The sequence below is a fragment of the Heloderma suspectum genome, chromosome 1 (assembly GCF_057233095.1).
Source record: "Heloderma suspectum isolate Gila_16-S chromosome 1, 16-S_ref, whole genome shotgun sequence".
In the NCBI taxonomy this organism is placed as follows: domain Eukaryota; kingdom Metazoa; phylum Chordata; class Lepidosauria; order Squamata; family Helodermatidae; genus Heloderma; species Heloderma suspectum.
The window spans coordinates 216,416,982-216,432,373 of record NC_139458.1 but is presented as its reverse complement, the minus strand read 5'-3'; the positions used below and the strand labels follow the sequence as shown (position 1 = coordinate 216,432,373).

Here is a 15,392-nt window from a genome sequence, read left to right as displayed (position 1 = left end):
AAAACAGACAAGAACATTTCAGGTTGCAACATTAAAAGCTTTGGGTACACATTTGTTCATGTTCAGAATATCTTTCTCATTTTTCCATTCATACAATGAAATCATATTTACTATTAAGCTCCATCTGATATGCAATATACTCCTGCAAATGTCCATTCTAGGAGGCCGCACAAGGAGAATGACAAAAGAAACGAGAGCCAAACTACACAATATGTGGGAGATCATGATTTATTTCCTGACCTATATTTTTACAGAATTGTAGTTTCACAAAGAGGGCGCTCCCATTTGGTTCAGAGCAGTGGATAGAGGGGATGTTTAGAATTTTCTCTTCACACTTTTCCTGATCAAACATATTTGCCCTGTGTAAGGCAATTTTGATCCATCCATTATTTGTTTTTGTCATTATCCCTGTGTGCCCCCGCCCCCTAGAATAGACATTTGAGAGTAGACATTAGGGAGTGGGGCAGTTTGGCTTCAGGGAAAACATCCGCTTGGAGGAGGACATTTTGACAAAGAAAATGTGAAGAGAAGTGAAAATATCATTTTCACTCCTCTTCTTTTTCAGTTGGATTTTTTTGCTTAACATCCAACAAACGAAGGCGTTCTGGTGAACTCAAAAACTTGTACGCTTGAGATTTTCTGGGGAATTGATCCTGTCTGTGAAAGGCTTTGTTAGGGTAGCCCTGTAAGGGGTTTTTTTTTTTTTTTACATGCCACCATGGCCTGGCCCCTTATGTTTGTTGTCTACCTTGTCTCGAATGATTTTAGAGAGCATCCTCGTATCAATGCCATACAGAGCTGGGACCTGAAAAACACAAATACAGGAAGATTAAAAATTAGAAATGGAAAGTTGTGGCAATTCCATCAGAATACTGAAAACAACACATTTTGTGGAAGACTATGCTGTAGTAAGGCTACTAACAAAATTAACACTGATCTCAATCAGAGCCAAGATTTCAACAGGGTCTATATATCATGCTCCAAATCCCAATTCTCATGTTACTTTTGTAAGAGTCATCATGTGTTAATTTTGCCATGTCATTGTTGCGTGGTGACTTTTTTTGTTTAAAGGGGTGAGAGCTGCTATTTAGGGTAAAGTATATGGTATGACATAGCAAAGACCCATTTCCACCTAGGGAGATGAAGCCAGATGGAATCTTTAACACATCAAGAGTAACAAAAGAATTGGGCCTTAAACCACTGTAGATTTATAAGACGGTCCTGTTTAGATTTTAGCCAAACATCAGTTCCTGTGATTTACAGGACAGTAAACAAGGGAGCTATACGGCCACTGGCATAAAGGAGGCACGTCTACAGGACACATTTAGATTTTTTTAAAAAAAATTACTGCCATACTCTCTATTAAAGATCCTAGGAACTGTAATTCTTTGAGGACTAAGGGATCCTGAAGTCATATCTACATTATCAAGTTAAGTTGAATTTATAGCACTTTCATAGCTTCTCTCAAAGAATCCTGGGAAATGTAGTCTGGCAAGGTGCTGGGAGTTCTCTTGTTAAGAGATATCTCCTTCTGTGTGCCCTGCCTGAACTACAATTCCTGAGATCTCAGAAAGGAGGGGGGCACTGCCCTCTGAGAGAATTCTCTTCAAAACTACCACTTGCAGCATGAGATCGACAGGCATATGGTCAAGGAACACCTCATTACTTTGAATGAGTTCAAATCTCCAGGGCCAGATGAACTGCATCCTACAGTAATAAAGAAACTGGCGGAAGACCTCTCAGAACCGCTGTCTATTCTCTTTGAGAAATCATGGAGGACGGGGGAAGTGCCACATGACTAGAGGAGGGCTAATGTGGTCCCTATCTTCAAAAAGGGTAAAAAGGAGGAACCTGGGAACTACAGACCAGTCAGTCTGACATCAATCCCTGGGAAAATTCTGGAGCAGATCATAAAGCAATCCATCTGGAAGCACCTTGAAAACAATGCCGTGATTACTCAAAGCCAACATGGATTTGTCAAGAACAAGTCCTGCCAGACGAATCTGATCTCATTTTTTGATCAAGTCACCTCCCTTGTAGACCGTGGGAATGCTGTAGACATCATATACCTCAACTTCAGCAAAGCTTTCGACAAAGTGCCCCATGATATCCTGATGAGCAAACTAGCTCAAAGTGGGCTAGATGAAACAACGATCCGGTGGATCCACAGTTGGCTATAGAATCGGACTCAAAGAGTGCTTATCAATGGGACCTTCTCAAACTGGGGAGCGGTAACGAGTGGGGTACCGCAGGGCTCAGTCCTGGGCCCAGTGCTCTTCAACATTTTTATTAATGACTTGGAGGAGGAGGTGCAGAGAATGCTGATCAAATTTGCAGATGACACAAAATTGGGCGGGATAGCTAATACTTTGGAAGACAGAAACAAAATTCAAAGTGATCTGGATAGACTGGAGTGCTGGGCAGAAAACAACAGAATGAAATTTAATAGGGATAAATGCCAAGTTCTGAACCTAGGAAAAAGAAACCAAATGCACAGTTACAAGATGGGGGATACGTGGCTCAACCACACTACAAGCGAGAAAGATCTTGGAATTGTTGTTGATCACAAGCTGAATATGAGCCAACAATGTGATGAGGCTGCAAAAAAGGCAAATGCTATTTTGGGCTCCATTAATAGAAGCATAGCTTCCAAATCCCGGGAAGTACTAGTTCCCCTCTACTCAGCACTGGTTAGGCCTCATCTGGAGTACTGTGTCCAGTTCTGGGCACCACACTTTAAGAAAGATGCAGACAAACTGGAGAGGGTTCAGAGGAGGGCAACAAAGATGATCAGAGGACTGGAAACAAAGCCCTATGAAGAGAGACTGAAAGAAATGGGCATGTTTAGCCTTGAGAAGAGAAGACTGAGGGGAGATATGATAGCACTCTTCAAGTACTTAAAAGGTTGTCACAGAGAAGAAGGCCAGGATCTCTTCTTGATCATCCCAGAGTGCAGGACACGGAATAATGGGCTCAAGTTACAGGAAGCCAGATTCCAGCTGAACATCAGGAAAAAATTCCTGACTGTTAGAGCCATACGACAATGGAACCAATTACCTGGGGAAGTGGTGGGCTCTCCCACACTGGAGGCATTCAAGACGAGGCTGGACAGCCACCTGTCAGGGATGCTCTGACTTGGATTCCTGCATTGAGCAGGGGGGTTGGACTCGATGGCCTTGTAGGCCCTTTCCAACCCTACTATTCTATGATTCTATGATTCTATGCAGGAATGGGGAAGGGCCAGGAAGAGAAACTCAGACAACTGAACCAGTTTAAAATATAATGTGACATTCCAAATGCAATAAAGAATGAACTGTGGATTGTGGGGACTGGAAGAAAAGGGATGAAAACACTGCTTTTGTTACTAAAAATCTAGCAAATTCTCCAGGGTTGTTTTAGACAAAAAGTCTACTGTGATTTGAAGACAGGCTTTTCCAAAAAAATGTGAATCGTATTTTTCCTCTGATCTGTATTACAGTGCTCGAGTCATTCAAGAACCAGCATGTTCTGCAAGAAATTATCTGCTTTTGATTATCTAATAATTCCTCACCTGTTCTTCTTTCAACCATTCCCCAAGTGACTTGACAGCCCGCCAGTGACTGTATTCATTGCTATAGTCCAACACCAGCAAGCCTGAAACCTATGAAGAATGACAGCAAATATGACTGTAAGAAACAATTTTAAAATAAAATCTGAAGTCAATCCTATGACAAAACAAATAGAATTTGACACCCAACAAAATACTGGTTTAGAAACAACACTTTCTGGAGGATTCCAGAATTGTCCTTTCAACATTTACACCCTATAGAAAGAATGTGAAGCAAACCCATACACTCACCGTTGATGCAACCAGGAATCTTTGTTTTTAAATTAAGGTATTTTTAATCAGTTCTGATGTTGCTTCTGCTTACCTTGATACCGTCAGACTCCAAGAACCTGCTGAGACCCATTTCATCCAATGCAGCAGTATCTGGGACACCACCATTTCCCAGGATTGGATTAACCAGTGTGAGAATCTGTCCCTGGTAGCTGGGGTCAGTCAGGCTCTCTGTATACCTGAGTTCAACACAGCAGAAAATTATTCTCATGAACAAGAGGCAAAAAGCCAACCACAATTAAAGCTCCCTTCCCCTGCAGCAAGCTGGAAGTGGAAAACTGTGTTTTATCTTACACATATGATTATTTGTTCAATTTGTGATTGCTAAATTGTGATTTTTTATATTGTTGTTACATTTTTGTATTGTGACTATCATTGATATAAGACACCATGTGTAATACACGTGTACTAGAAAGGAGGGGTATGATTTTATATATAATGTCATCAAAATGCGGTGTCATCAATATGCAGATGACACGCAGCTCTACCTCTCGTTCAAATCTTCACCAAGGTTGGCCGTAGAATCCCTGTCCAAATGTCTGGAGATGGTGAGTGGCTGGATGGGGAGAAATAAGCTGAAGCTGAACCCTGACAAGACTGAGGTACTTTTGGTGGGAGACAACAGGAGGTTGGGGGATGTTGACCTGGTGTTGAATGGGGTACGGCTACCCTTGAAAGACCAGGTCCACAGCCTGGGGGTCATTTTGGACTCCCAGCTGTCTATGGAGGCTCAGATGTCAGCTGTCAGCCGGACAGCACTGTACCAACTCCATCTGATACGGCGGTTGCACCCCTACCTTCCCAACCATCTGCTCCCATCAGTAGTACATGCCCTGGTCTCCTCTCGTTTAGACTACTGTAATGCGCTCTACGTCGGGTTACCCTTGAAGATAGTTTGGAAGCTGCAGCTGGTACAGAACGCGGCGGCTCACCTGATTAAAGGCAGCCACCGGCGAGATCATACCACTCCAGTGCTGGAGGTGTTGCACCGGTTACCAGTTATTTTCCGGGCCAAATTCAAGGTGTTGGTTTTGACCTTTAAAACCCTATATGGTTCCAGCCCAGCCTATTTTAAGGAGCACCTCCAGCAACACCAGACAGGCCGCTTAACAAGATCAGCCTTGGATGGCCTTCTCTCTGTCCCATCAGCCAGGACAGCTAGACTGGTGAGGACGAGGGAGAGGGCCTTCTCTGTTGTGGCCCCCACTCTGTGGAACTCCCTTCCTAGGGAACTCCGCCATGCCCCCTCTTTAATGAGCTTCCACCACGCATTAAAAATGTGGTTGTTCAGGCAGACATTTGGGGTGGGTTAGGGTATTTTTAGAAATATTATGTTTTTACTATAGAATTTTATTGTTTTAAACTGTTTTATTATATACTCTGTACATCACCCAGAGTGGCTGGGTGACCAGCCAGATGGGCAATTAATAAATTTAATACATACATAAATAAAATAATAAATAAATGTGCTTAGGATGGTGTAAGTGTATAGGGTTGCAACTGGTTTATCATTTTTATGGACTGCGTATTTTGGGAGGTCATGCCATAATAGGAACAAAGAACAGCAGCAACTATGTTTGAAAAAATAGTCCAGGTAAATTGCACTGAAGAAATATAACACAATGCCTCAGCTCATACATATAGCACCAAATCATGGTTTGATGATCAGGAATGCTCACTGTAAGCTCACATGCTCCCCTCCTTTGTTTCCTCTCATGCATGAGTTCCCTATCATAGTTTGCTGTGTCGTCAAAATTCGCAGCCTATGCTTAATAGTAGCCTTCAGACCATGGTTTGAAAACACCATTTGAAGTGGATTTGTAAACCATAATTCGAAGGTTAGCACATAGTTTGCCAGTTAGGATGTCACACCAAAGTACAGTTACCAAAAACCAGGGTTCAGAGGAAGGAACCCACATAAAAGAGTGGAGGACAGGAGCGTGTGAGCCCAGATGCTTGATCCTGACTGCCAAACCACAGTTTGGCCTTATGAGCCATAGTGTTATTTTGTCAGACCTAACCTGAAATTGAAATTGCTGTGAGACTATAACAACGTGGTGGGAGAGATTTTAACAATAATTTCAACTCAATATTTAATCATTAAAATAATTTAAACGATATGACTATGTATCTATGATTCGACTGTGGCTGCACTAAGCACCCTGATTTTTGTAAAGCTGCTGAGGGCTAAGCAGCACCTGATGTAAACAGAACGTAGCTGGAAGTAACATGAGGTCATCTATTCCAGGCCATGGCTGCCCGAGGACAACCTTCTCCCCAGGCCGGGATTAAAGCCAAGGAAGGAGCATAGAGCAAAAAAGCAGTCTGAGTACAAACCAGCGGAGACGCAGCAAGAGAAATGCGCCTGATCTTGTCTGATCTTGGAAGCTAAGCAGGGTCAGCCCTGGTTAGTACTTGGATGGGAGCCTGCCTGGGAATCAGGCTTCCTGCACTGAGCAGGGGGTTGGACTCAATGGTCTTGCAGGCCCCTTCCAACCCTATGATTCTATTATTCTATGACATCCGCTCTCAGAAGGGGGCTTCATGCCTTGGCTTCATGCATCCAGGGAAGCACACCTCTCTGAGAGACACTTGTTCTGCCTTTCCCTGGATCTAACTTATCTGTTGGACTGCAGCCAAAACCAATGGACTGAAGTAATTCTATTCTGCCTTGTGACTTTGGGGGAATCCACAGTAACCTTCGGACTGTGGTGAGAGGTCCACCAATAGCTGACTGGTAGGGTCGGGTGCCTAGAGACCTGTTGATCAGACTAGAGGTGGTTCTTCAGAGGCATTGTATCCATTTCTGAACCCAACTCATTTATCCTACATTAACAGTAAATAGCTAAGGTGTCTGTATGTGTCAGGTTAAAAAGCAGCAAGCGCACACAGAAAAGGGAATTCTCTCCACTAGTCTCATTTTCTAGGATGGTCATTAATGTTGCCAGTACTGATGATCAAATTTACAAAGTAAACTGAACACGTTTTAATACTCTAATAATTTCACTTTTCATGTCAATAATACAGAATTGTAAGTTTATTTTCGTCATCACCACCACCTTTTCACATGTACAGTTCCCCTTGATAACCAACATCATACTGTTCTAGCCAAGCAAACAAGAACTGGTGTACATGGAAAGCAGTACTAGTGACAAGGTTAAACAGTAGTTCTATTCAGCCTGAAGTGAGCAGCAGTTATAGCAACATTCTATACCATATGCATCTCTCTTAGGGCAACTTGTTTAAACAGTCATTCCCTCTAAGCCCCAGGTAACCCTGGGAACCGGGGGCGGCGGGAGGTAGGATCTCTATCAGAGAATTCTCAGCATCTCACCAGACTACAATTGCCAGAATTATTTGGGAGAAGCCATGACTGTCATGGCTTCTCCCAAATAAAAGTGGCATTAAACCGATACACGTACTATAAAGATTTTGTATTTGTACATTTTGATTTTACCTTTCAAGTATCACACCTGTTTTTCAGATTCTACCATAACTGACACAAATCATCCCACATCAACTATTCATTCTGGGTTGTTTTTTTAAACAACTCTCAATCCTGAATGAATTTCAAAGATGATGTTTTTGAACAGTATCACTATTGTATACAACATCTCCCACTATGAGCTCATTCATAAACGCCATAGATTCAAAACTACTACATATGGCTACAACTACGGCAAGACAGGGTAGCTACTTATTATAATTGGCAACAGGGGTGGGTAACTTGTGATCCTCCAGGTATGTTGGCCTTCAATTACCATCAGCCCAAGCTAGCACAGCCAATGGTGAAGGATGATGGGAATTGTTGGCCAAAACATCTGGAGGGCCACAAGTTGCCCAACCCTAAATACAGGTTGTTCTGAAGTACAAAACAAGTAGTCTTCCTTGATTTCATTGGATAGTGGAAGCCTGAATGAAAGTCAACTGAAGCATCTGGGTTTTTATAATAAGATAAATGAGTCATCATCTATGTATATATTTGATTGCAACGTGCAAAACGCATCAATATCATGCCTATATCTTTATATATATATTTCCTTTAGTTTCATAATATTACCCAAGATGATCTAGCAAGGTAGTCAGGCATTAAGAAGAACAACTAGCTGTCTAGGTTGAGCACAGGCCCATTGAGATTTCTGAGGACTCCAATTCTGATCAGAGCTAGAACAGCTAGCCCCAGGCATTGGGAGAGAATCTTCCCAAGGCCTTGACAAACAGAGGGCCCAGGCCAAGTTGCCACCTCTCCTGCCCACCATGGCAACCCAAGTTTCCAAGGAGGAGGAGGAAGAGGGGCATGACTTGACAGATGCCCAAGCCAGTCACAGGTCAAAGAAGGCAGAGTTAGGGACAGGGCTAAGACGCTCTGCCGGGGTAGCAACTCTTAGAAGCCAACGTAGAAAAGAGCCGCCCTAAGGAAGGGGCACCACTGTTAGGCAGGTTTGACCACTGGTGTCCACAGGCAAGCTGTCAGCAACTTCACTACCCTGCGGATTGTCTTCCCTAACAGGGATCTTAGAATAGTTGTTTAGAACCTGGGGCAGTCTGAGAGCTTCCTTGAATCTGCATTGTGGAAAAGCTTGCTTTTAGCATAACGAAGCCTCAATAGCTTGGACTATTAGTCTCTGTTTTGTTGATTGTGAAGGGGGAGACGATCAAACACAACATTAGCTAAATTATCACATTTGCATGTAGAAATTTGCATGTAGAAATTGTTGAGGTTTTCAACATTATAATTTCCCCCACATATACTAAAACTTCAAAGGACCTCACAATCAGAATGTAAATACAATGCTGTACGTGAATTTTTGTTTTCAGATTTCAGCTGATACTTACATGTGCTCGAAAACTGATGACATGACTTCAGTTTTACACCCTGCAAAAATCGCTTTTGGGGTCAAATATCAAATGCCTATTCTTAAATGCCAAATATGTCAGGACATTGATTTTGATCCCTCTTTTTTTAAGGTGACAGTGATATATGCTGAACAGCCCCAACCACGAAGCTTCACCCCATTTCAGGAAGCAGCAGGGTCTACTCATCCCCTATGTTCCACTCCTGCTTCCTTGTTCCTCTGATTCTGTCCAGGAGTTTCTGAGATGGGACCAGCATCCTAGTGTGGCCAGTAAAGTTGCTTAAGGGCATCATCTCACACAACTTGGTGCAGCTCTTGATAAACCTTACAGGACACTCTAGGATACCAGCTCCAACTTGTTAGGCTATAAGGGCTATAATAGACTGTTGGGCTATAAGGGCTGGACCTTTGCCTCTCACCTCAAGTAATGTTGATGCTGCCTCCTCCACCACCAAAAGATGTGTGTGCTTCGCTAGGCACTCCAATAGTGTTGTAAAAGGATTTTGACTCAGAGAGGTAAATTCTCAAACCCCTAACATTTGACACGATTCAAATGTGTGCAAAACTTCACTAACTATGCAACAAAAGGTCAGCACTGGAACCCTGGAAAATTATAAGAGATCTGGAATCATGGTTCCTGACTGGCTTGGAACCAAGATTCCAGATCATGGAACTGTAGTGAACTGTAGTGCACTGTAGTGAATTTATTCACCGTAGAAGAAGGAGACTGATGGGAGGACCTGGATGTCTGAAAGGGGGTGGGGGTGGGACTTGCTAGAGTAGGATCATATTCTTCCAATGGTACTAAAAATTCCTCTTCAGTTAGCTAAAGTATTTTTGCACAGTTAGGGCTTGTGCTTCTAGAACAGATGAGTTTCACTTCAGCAGCGGGTATATATCACACTGCAAGAGGATGAAGTATTCCCAACGTGTTATTTGCCAAGTGCATTGGGATTCTTCAGGATGATTTACACAAGCTAAATCTAATTTATTTTGTTGTTGTTGTTATTTAAATTATGTATAATTGAATAGTCATACCGTTTTTCAAATATCAGCACGTTGCAAGAGGCATTTTTATGGAATGCTGACATCACTGTGAAAAGATGGATTGTCACACACTGGAAAACTCTTTAAATAATCCAGAATGGTTGCGAGCTGATATCAACAATTTACTGTATTAGCCAATTGAGAGAAATTATGTGTCAGATGAAACAATTGCTATGAAATATTCCAGAGTGCGGTGTTTTACTTTTTGAATATGTAGATTTTGCCGCCAACTAAAATAAATGAGGTCCTTAGTTTTAATGTATGATTTTTGTAAGCCTTGAGTATACATAAATATGCACAATCAAGCTACAGTTATTATAGAGTAATCCTATTAAAGTCAGCTGGGTTCCTCTGAAATAAGTCAGTTATGAATTGCAGCCATGGGCTCTTGCTAAGTGTGAATGCTTTTATAGCTAAACATAGCTATTTTCTACTTACTACCTGGTACTGTACAAATGTCCTTCAGTAAGGCAGATATCATTGCAGAAGTAATATGGCGTAGCTAATAATGCATGTTAGAAATAGCTGAATTTTGTATCTGCCCTGTCGAGATCCTAGGAAATCCACTAAGGACGCAATCCTATGCATGTTTAGACAGAGAAAAGGCCTACAACTCCCAGCATTCGGCTGGGGAATGCTGGGAGTTGTAGGTCTTTTCTCTGTCTAAACATGCATAGGATTGTGCCTTAACTTAAAAAAAAAAAAAACATAATAGCCCTTTCCATGCAGTAAGATTAGTCTGTAAAGTTGTGTTGGCACAAGGGGCTATGCTGATGTCTTCCCGGTTTTCTAAGCCTGGCCAGGGCAATGCTTCAACATGCACAGAAAGTCTCTAGGAACCCAAATCTGCCAGCAAGATACTGGTGACCCAGTCATCCGATGGAGATTGCGTATTCCATAGTAATAGCTATAGATTTTCCTGAAATGATTAACCTTACTTCAGTCCAACAGGTAAGTCACAATCAGAGGAAGGCAGGGCAAGGGACTCTCAGACAGACAGCCTACTGGAAAATCTGTCACAGAGGCTGTCTCTGAGAATAAAGGTCCTTTTGTTAGTGTGCAATTGGACCATGTCCCCGCTCTGCTTTCATCCTGACTTAGAGCTGACTAGCCCTGATGTCAGTAACCTACATCACTTCTGGCCATGTTTTGTTTACTTGCTATGGGTGGCTGAGCTGCAGAGACATGCTCTGCCGGTGGTGCGTCGCAACAACTGCGCAAGGAGGCTCTGTTGGCCCAGCCCAAAGTGCAGAAAGGGGTGAGATTATAGTGTGGTGTCATGTTGTCTCTGGAGCCTTTGCATCCGCCCCTACGAGATGGACTAGAAGTCCAATGGCTCACAGGGATTGCTGTGCAAATCAAAGCGACAACAACCTGGAGCAAATTCATGCACAAACAAGCTCAAAGAATGGTCTGCAAATAAATAAATACAGTTTCTGACACTGAGCCATGTTACTGAAGAGGAATTAATCCATCAGGTGCTGCTTGGATTTTGTGAAGTGACAAGATTTATTGCCCATAATCTATCACAGGCAAAAAAAACCACTGCCCTCCATCATCCTGATCTATATTAAACAGTTGTTTGTTGGCAGGTATATTAACACAGCTAGTAATTAGTACTGTCGAAAAGTATAAATAATTGCCTTCAGATGCAAAACCTTGTGAACAGATTTCCTGTGCTGTAATGTTGTGTTACCACCACCAGTGAAATTATTTAAGAGCCTATCTTGTGCTGTGGTGATTCACATACATATAGAGAACAGAATTTGTATGGGATATGTGCTAAGGCTATACTCAATATTGGCCTAAAATCTTGAGCTTCATTAAGTTCGGATCTTTAAAAAGTTTGGTTCCAGGTGGAGGCTCATCCCCTGCTATATTCAGCATGCTTCTCTGACAATGAAACTTCTACAAATAGATAATATTCACATTATCCACATCATTTTATAATTTGAAAATAACACCAGATCGTGAACCAGGTTTGAACACAGACATTTAGCAGCATTCCCCAACCTGGTGCCCTCCAGATATTTTGGACTACAACTCTCAGCATTCTTGATCATTGGTCATGCTGGTTGAAGCTGATGGGAGTTGAGGTCCAAAACATCTGGACAGCACCAGTGTGGAAAAGGCTGGTTTAGGGGCTTGAAATATTGGCCCATGACTGTGTATATACTTCCTTTCCTTCCTTCTACTTCCATTCCTCATAGATCCACATGAACTTTGTCCTTCTCTCTCCTTCCCAAGACCTGACTTCACCTCTGAGGAGACCTCAGAAACACTCTTACTTATCTAAACGCAATAAAATGTGATTAGTAATATGACGATTATGATCACTGATTGATTAAAGAGCACCTTACCGTCACAGTAAGAAATGTGTACTTCCTTGAAGTAGCTTACAACTCATGTTGGCTACAAGTAATGCTACTGTGTAGCTAGCAACTATGTTTTCTTTATTTACTTACAGGCAGGAGGACAATTTTCACTGGGGGCACAGAGCACAGGGAGGGGAAGTTTAACCCTTCGTAAGTGTGATCCCAATTAGAATCTCCCCCCAGGCCCCCTAGCAAAAGTGGCTCTGAAGCTTAGAAAAAAATACTTCCATTGGCATACCAATGGAAGCTTATTTGAAAAGCCTCATAGCCATGCTGGGTGAGGTGTGCAATTTTCATTAGAATCATGTGTGAGGAGGGAAGGGTAAAACCTCCTCTCCCCCTCGACTGCAGTCCTGTACACTTTGCTTACAACACAGTCACATCCACATAACCGGAAGTGATGAAGTCCTCACACGCATTTATTTTAATACCTCCGTTTGATATGAGAAGCTTTATCCCAATCTCCCCCATGTGGAAAAACCACAGCAATTTTGATTTTCTTTATTTAATTGCAGGCCTGACATGGTAACTTTGGCAATTTTCATATGAGGGCACACAAATTTGCTAGTTTCATTACATTATTATCCTCCCCTTCCTCCAAGAAGCATAGGGTACATGGTTTTTCTGCTCTCCATTTCACCCTCACAAGAACCCTGTGAGGTAGGTTTGCCTGAGCTATATTGATTGGCCCAAGGCCATTCAAATGAGCTGCATTGCTGAAAGGGGATTTGAATCCAGATGAACCAGTATATCACACCGGCTCTAGAAGCCACCCAGCCTAGCTTTCCCATATGAAACCAAAGTTTGCCCTGTGAGAATTTTGCCACCTCAGATATTTACACATAAATCAGCTCTAATTTATAGTATGAAGAAGACATAAGGCTGCAATACTAAGCACACCTACTAGGGAGTAAGCTCCATTGAGCTCAATGGTACTTCCTTCTGAGTAAACATGCTTAGGGTTGCACTGCATGGGGGGAAAGGAAAACTGCATGTTTTCAAAAGAATGGTTGGAGAAGCAGACTGCATTACGGCAGGTCAAACAGGCTGCCAGGAAAACCTTAAATAGATTTCTGGGAGAAGGTCTGCTCCCAGCTCTGAATGGCATTGGCAAGGCTTTCTTCCCTTTCCCTTCCTTCTCTTTCTGGAAATACAGAAGATCTTATTGGTGGGCTGAGGGAGAGGGCTGGCCACACCATTTTCAATCTCTCTCTCTGGTGCTGCTCACTATTGGGTTAGTTTCTCTCCCTCTCCGTGTGCAAAGCTGCTTCTGCCATCCAGTCTTTTGTCCCCCCAGCACTATCCTCCTCCTGGAACTCTCCACCCCTCAGCTTGAGAATACATTCCTTCCAAACACCTCTGACTCAACAAGCTCCTCCCTCTTCATTCCAACTGTAGGTAGATTGTTTACGAACAACAAGAAGGTTTGCTTTGTAAATTGATTGATTGACTGACTGGATGGGAGACATCAGAGGACAATTTCAAGTCTCCTTTTTACTTCTCAGCCCTTTTCCACTCCCCAGCCCTACTTACAAATGCCTTCTCTCTCACACACACTCCCCTTTCCATACCAGAAAGAAAGAAAAAAACAGACATTTGCACACCGATTCTGGGTTGTGAAGGGGAGCTGCTGCAGTGAAGGAAGACAAATCTGGAGTGGATTTCTTTGGGGGAGAGAGAAATACTATGGGCAGTATCCTATGTTGCTTGCCTGCCACCTCCATGCTAGTGCAACAGGGAGCTAGCAGTTGTTAAAGCAAACCAAAACAAGTGTAAAACCACTCGTTTTCAAAATGGTTTGGAGGGCCAACAGCTCATTCAATGAAAAAAAGGTGGTAGCACATTATTGTCACTGCAATATGAGATCAGATTCCTAGATAAGACAAACAGATGATTTTTCCCTTACCCAGCAAGGCCGGTATTGAACACAACCTCCCCAGCTGTAGAGGATGGATGACCAAATGAGTAGCCCTTCATCTTAGTTCCATCTTCCAGCACCAAGCTAGCAGTCTGTGCCTTAAAAAAAAAAAGTTTGTGAGACTCAGCATTTATATATTTACATATATGCAATTCTTTTCACCCTGTGTCACTGGTTCCCAAACCTCAAACCTCCTTCTTCACTAACTGTTCCATCACCTGTAGAGTAGCCTGGGATGGAAGGCTGTTCCTGCATTTATCCTAGAGGACAGATATTAAAAAATGACTGGTAAGATTTCCTGCAACAGACCAATGACTGTTGGGTGAATAGTATGCAAGCTTCCTGTGGCCCAATTATGTGTCCTGTTGTACTGGCTAGTGGTCCAACTCAACTGCTTCTTTCTCTCTCATATGCCTGCAGCAACATATTTTGACTTTACAGTGCTAAAAGGGCTAACACCTAGTCTGACACAACAGTTCCATGCAGGGACCTTCCAAAGAGGGTAGAAGTGGAGAGAGAGAGAATTATGGGGCAATGCCTGTTGTTCCCCCCTGTATGGCATCAATCATCATAACATACAACAACATCCTACAGCCCCATGCAGAAGGTTAAGTCATTTCAAACTTGATTGTCTGTGTTAAACATTTTTCACAGGATATTTTACAGTTCTTTCAGAAGATAACGGCGCTAGAGAAAAAAATGTATAGCAGTGAAGGATTGATGTAGTTTACAATATTAGTATATCAGAATAATAGCAAGACAGTCTTTGTCAACCAACAGCTCAGTGAAGTTAACAAAATGGACCAGAAGACAGGCTTAGATTGTGGAAGACTGAATTTCAGCTCACCTTTCTCACTGATAGTGACCTTGTGTAAGTCACCCTCTGTCTCTCGCCTAACCTCAGTTTCCTATCCGCAAAATGAGAATAATACTGGTTTTCCCCACGATAAAGATTAAACAGCCCAATCCCCTTCATGGAGGTAAGTCTCACTGATCGCAGTGGGACTGATTTCTGAGTAAACATGGCTACAACAATCAAGATATAAAAGTGTTATAAAGATGCTTAGTGGTGTCAGCAAGTATTATGTGGTTTTATTATTACTCTACCCAAAGGGCCTTATGCAACACAGGCAAACAGTACCCTGGCAGTGTATATTTCGACAGGCAGGTATTTTTCCTGGTTTTGATTTATCATCATCATTATTTAAGAACAGATTTGTTTATGCAGCACTCCTGAAGCAATTATTTTTACTTGACTTGCAAGTCTGGACATTATCACACATCCCTCAGCTGATATGCTGCTGCTTTCTAATGGAAAA

General features: G+C 42.4%; 1 protein-coding gene across 1 annotated transcript in view; it reads right to left on the bottom strand.

Annotated features, from left to right (window-relative positions):
- The window catches only part of CPS1 (carbamoyl-phosphate synthase 1), a 182,065-nt gene that overhangs the window by 147,103 nt on the left and 19,570 nt on the right, over positions 1–15,392 (bottom strand). Inside the window, exons 2-5 of the mRNA XM_084830024.1 lie at positions 14,062–14,171; positions 3,912–4,056; positions 3,551–3,640; positions 749–805 (exon numbers count right to left, since the gene is read on the bottom strand). Of these exons, the coding sequence (XP_084686150.1) occupies positions 749–805; positions 3,551–3,640; positions 3,912–4,056; positions 14,062–14,171 (402 nt within the window). The remainder of the gene's footprint in view (positions 1–748; positions 806–3,550; positions 3,641–3,911; positions 4,057–14,061; positions 14,172–15,392) is intronic.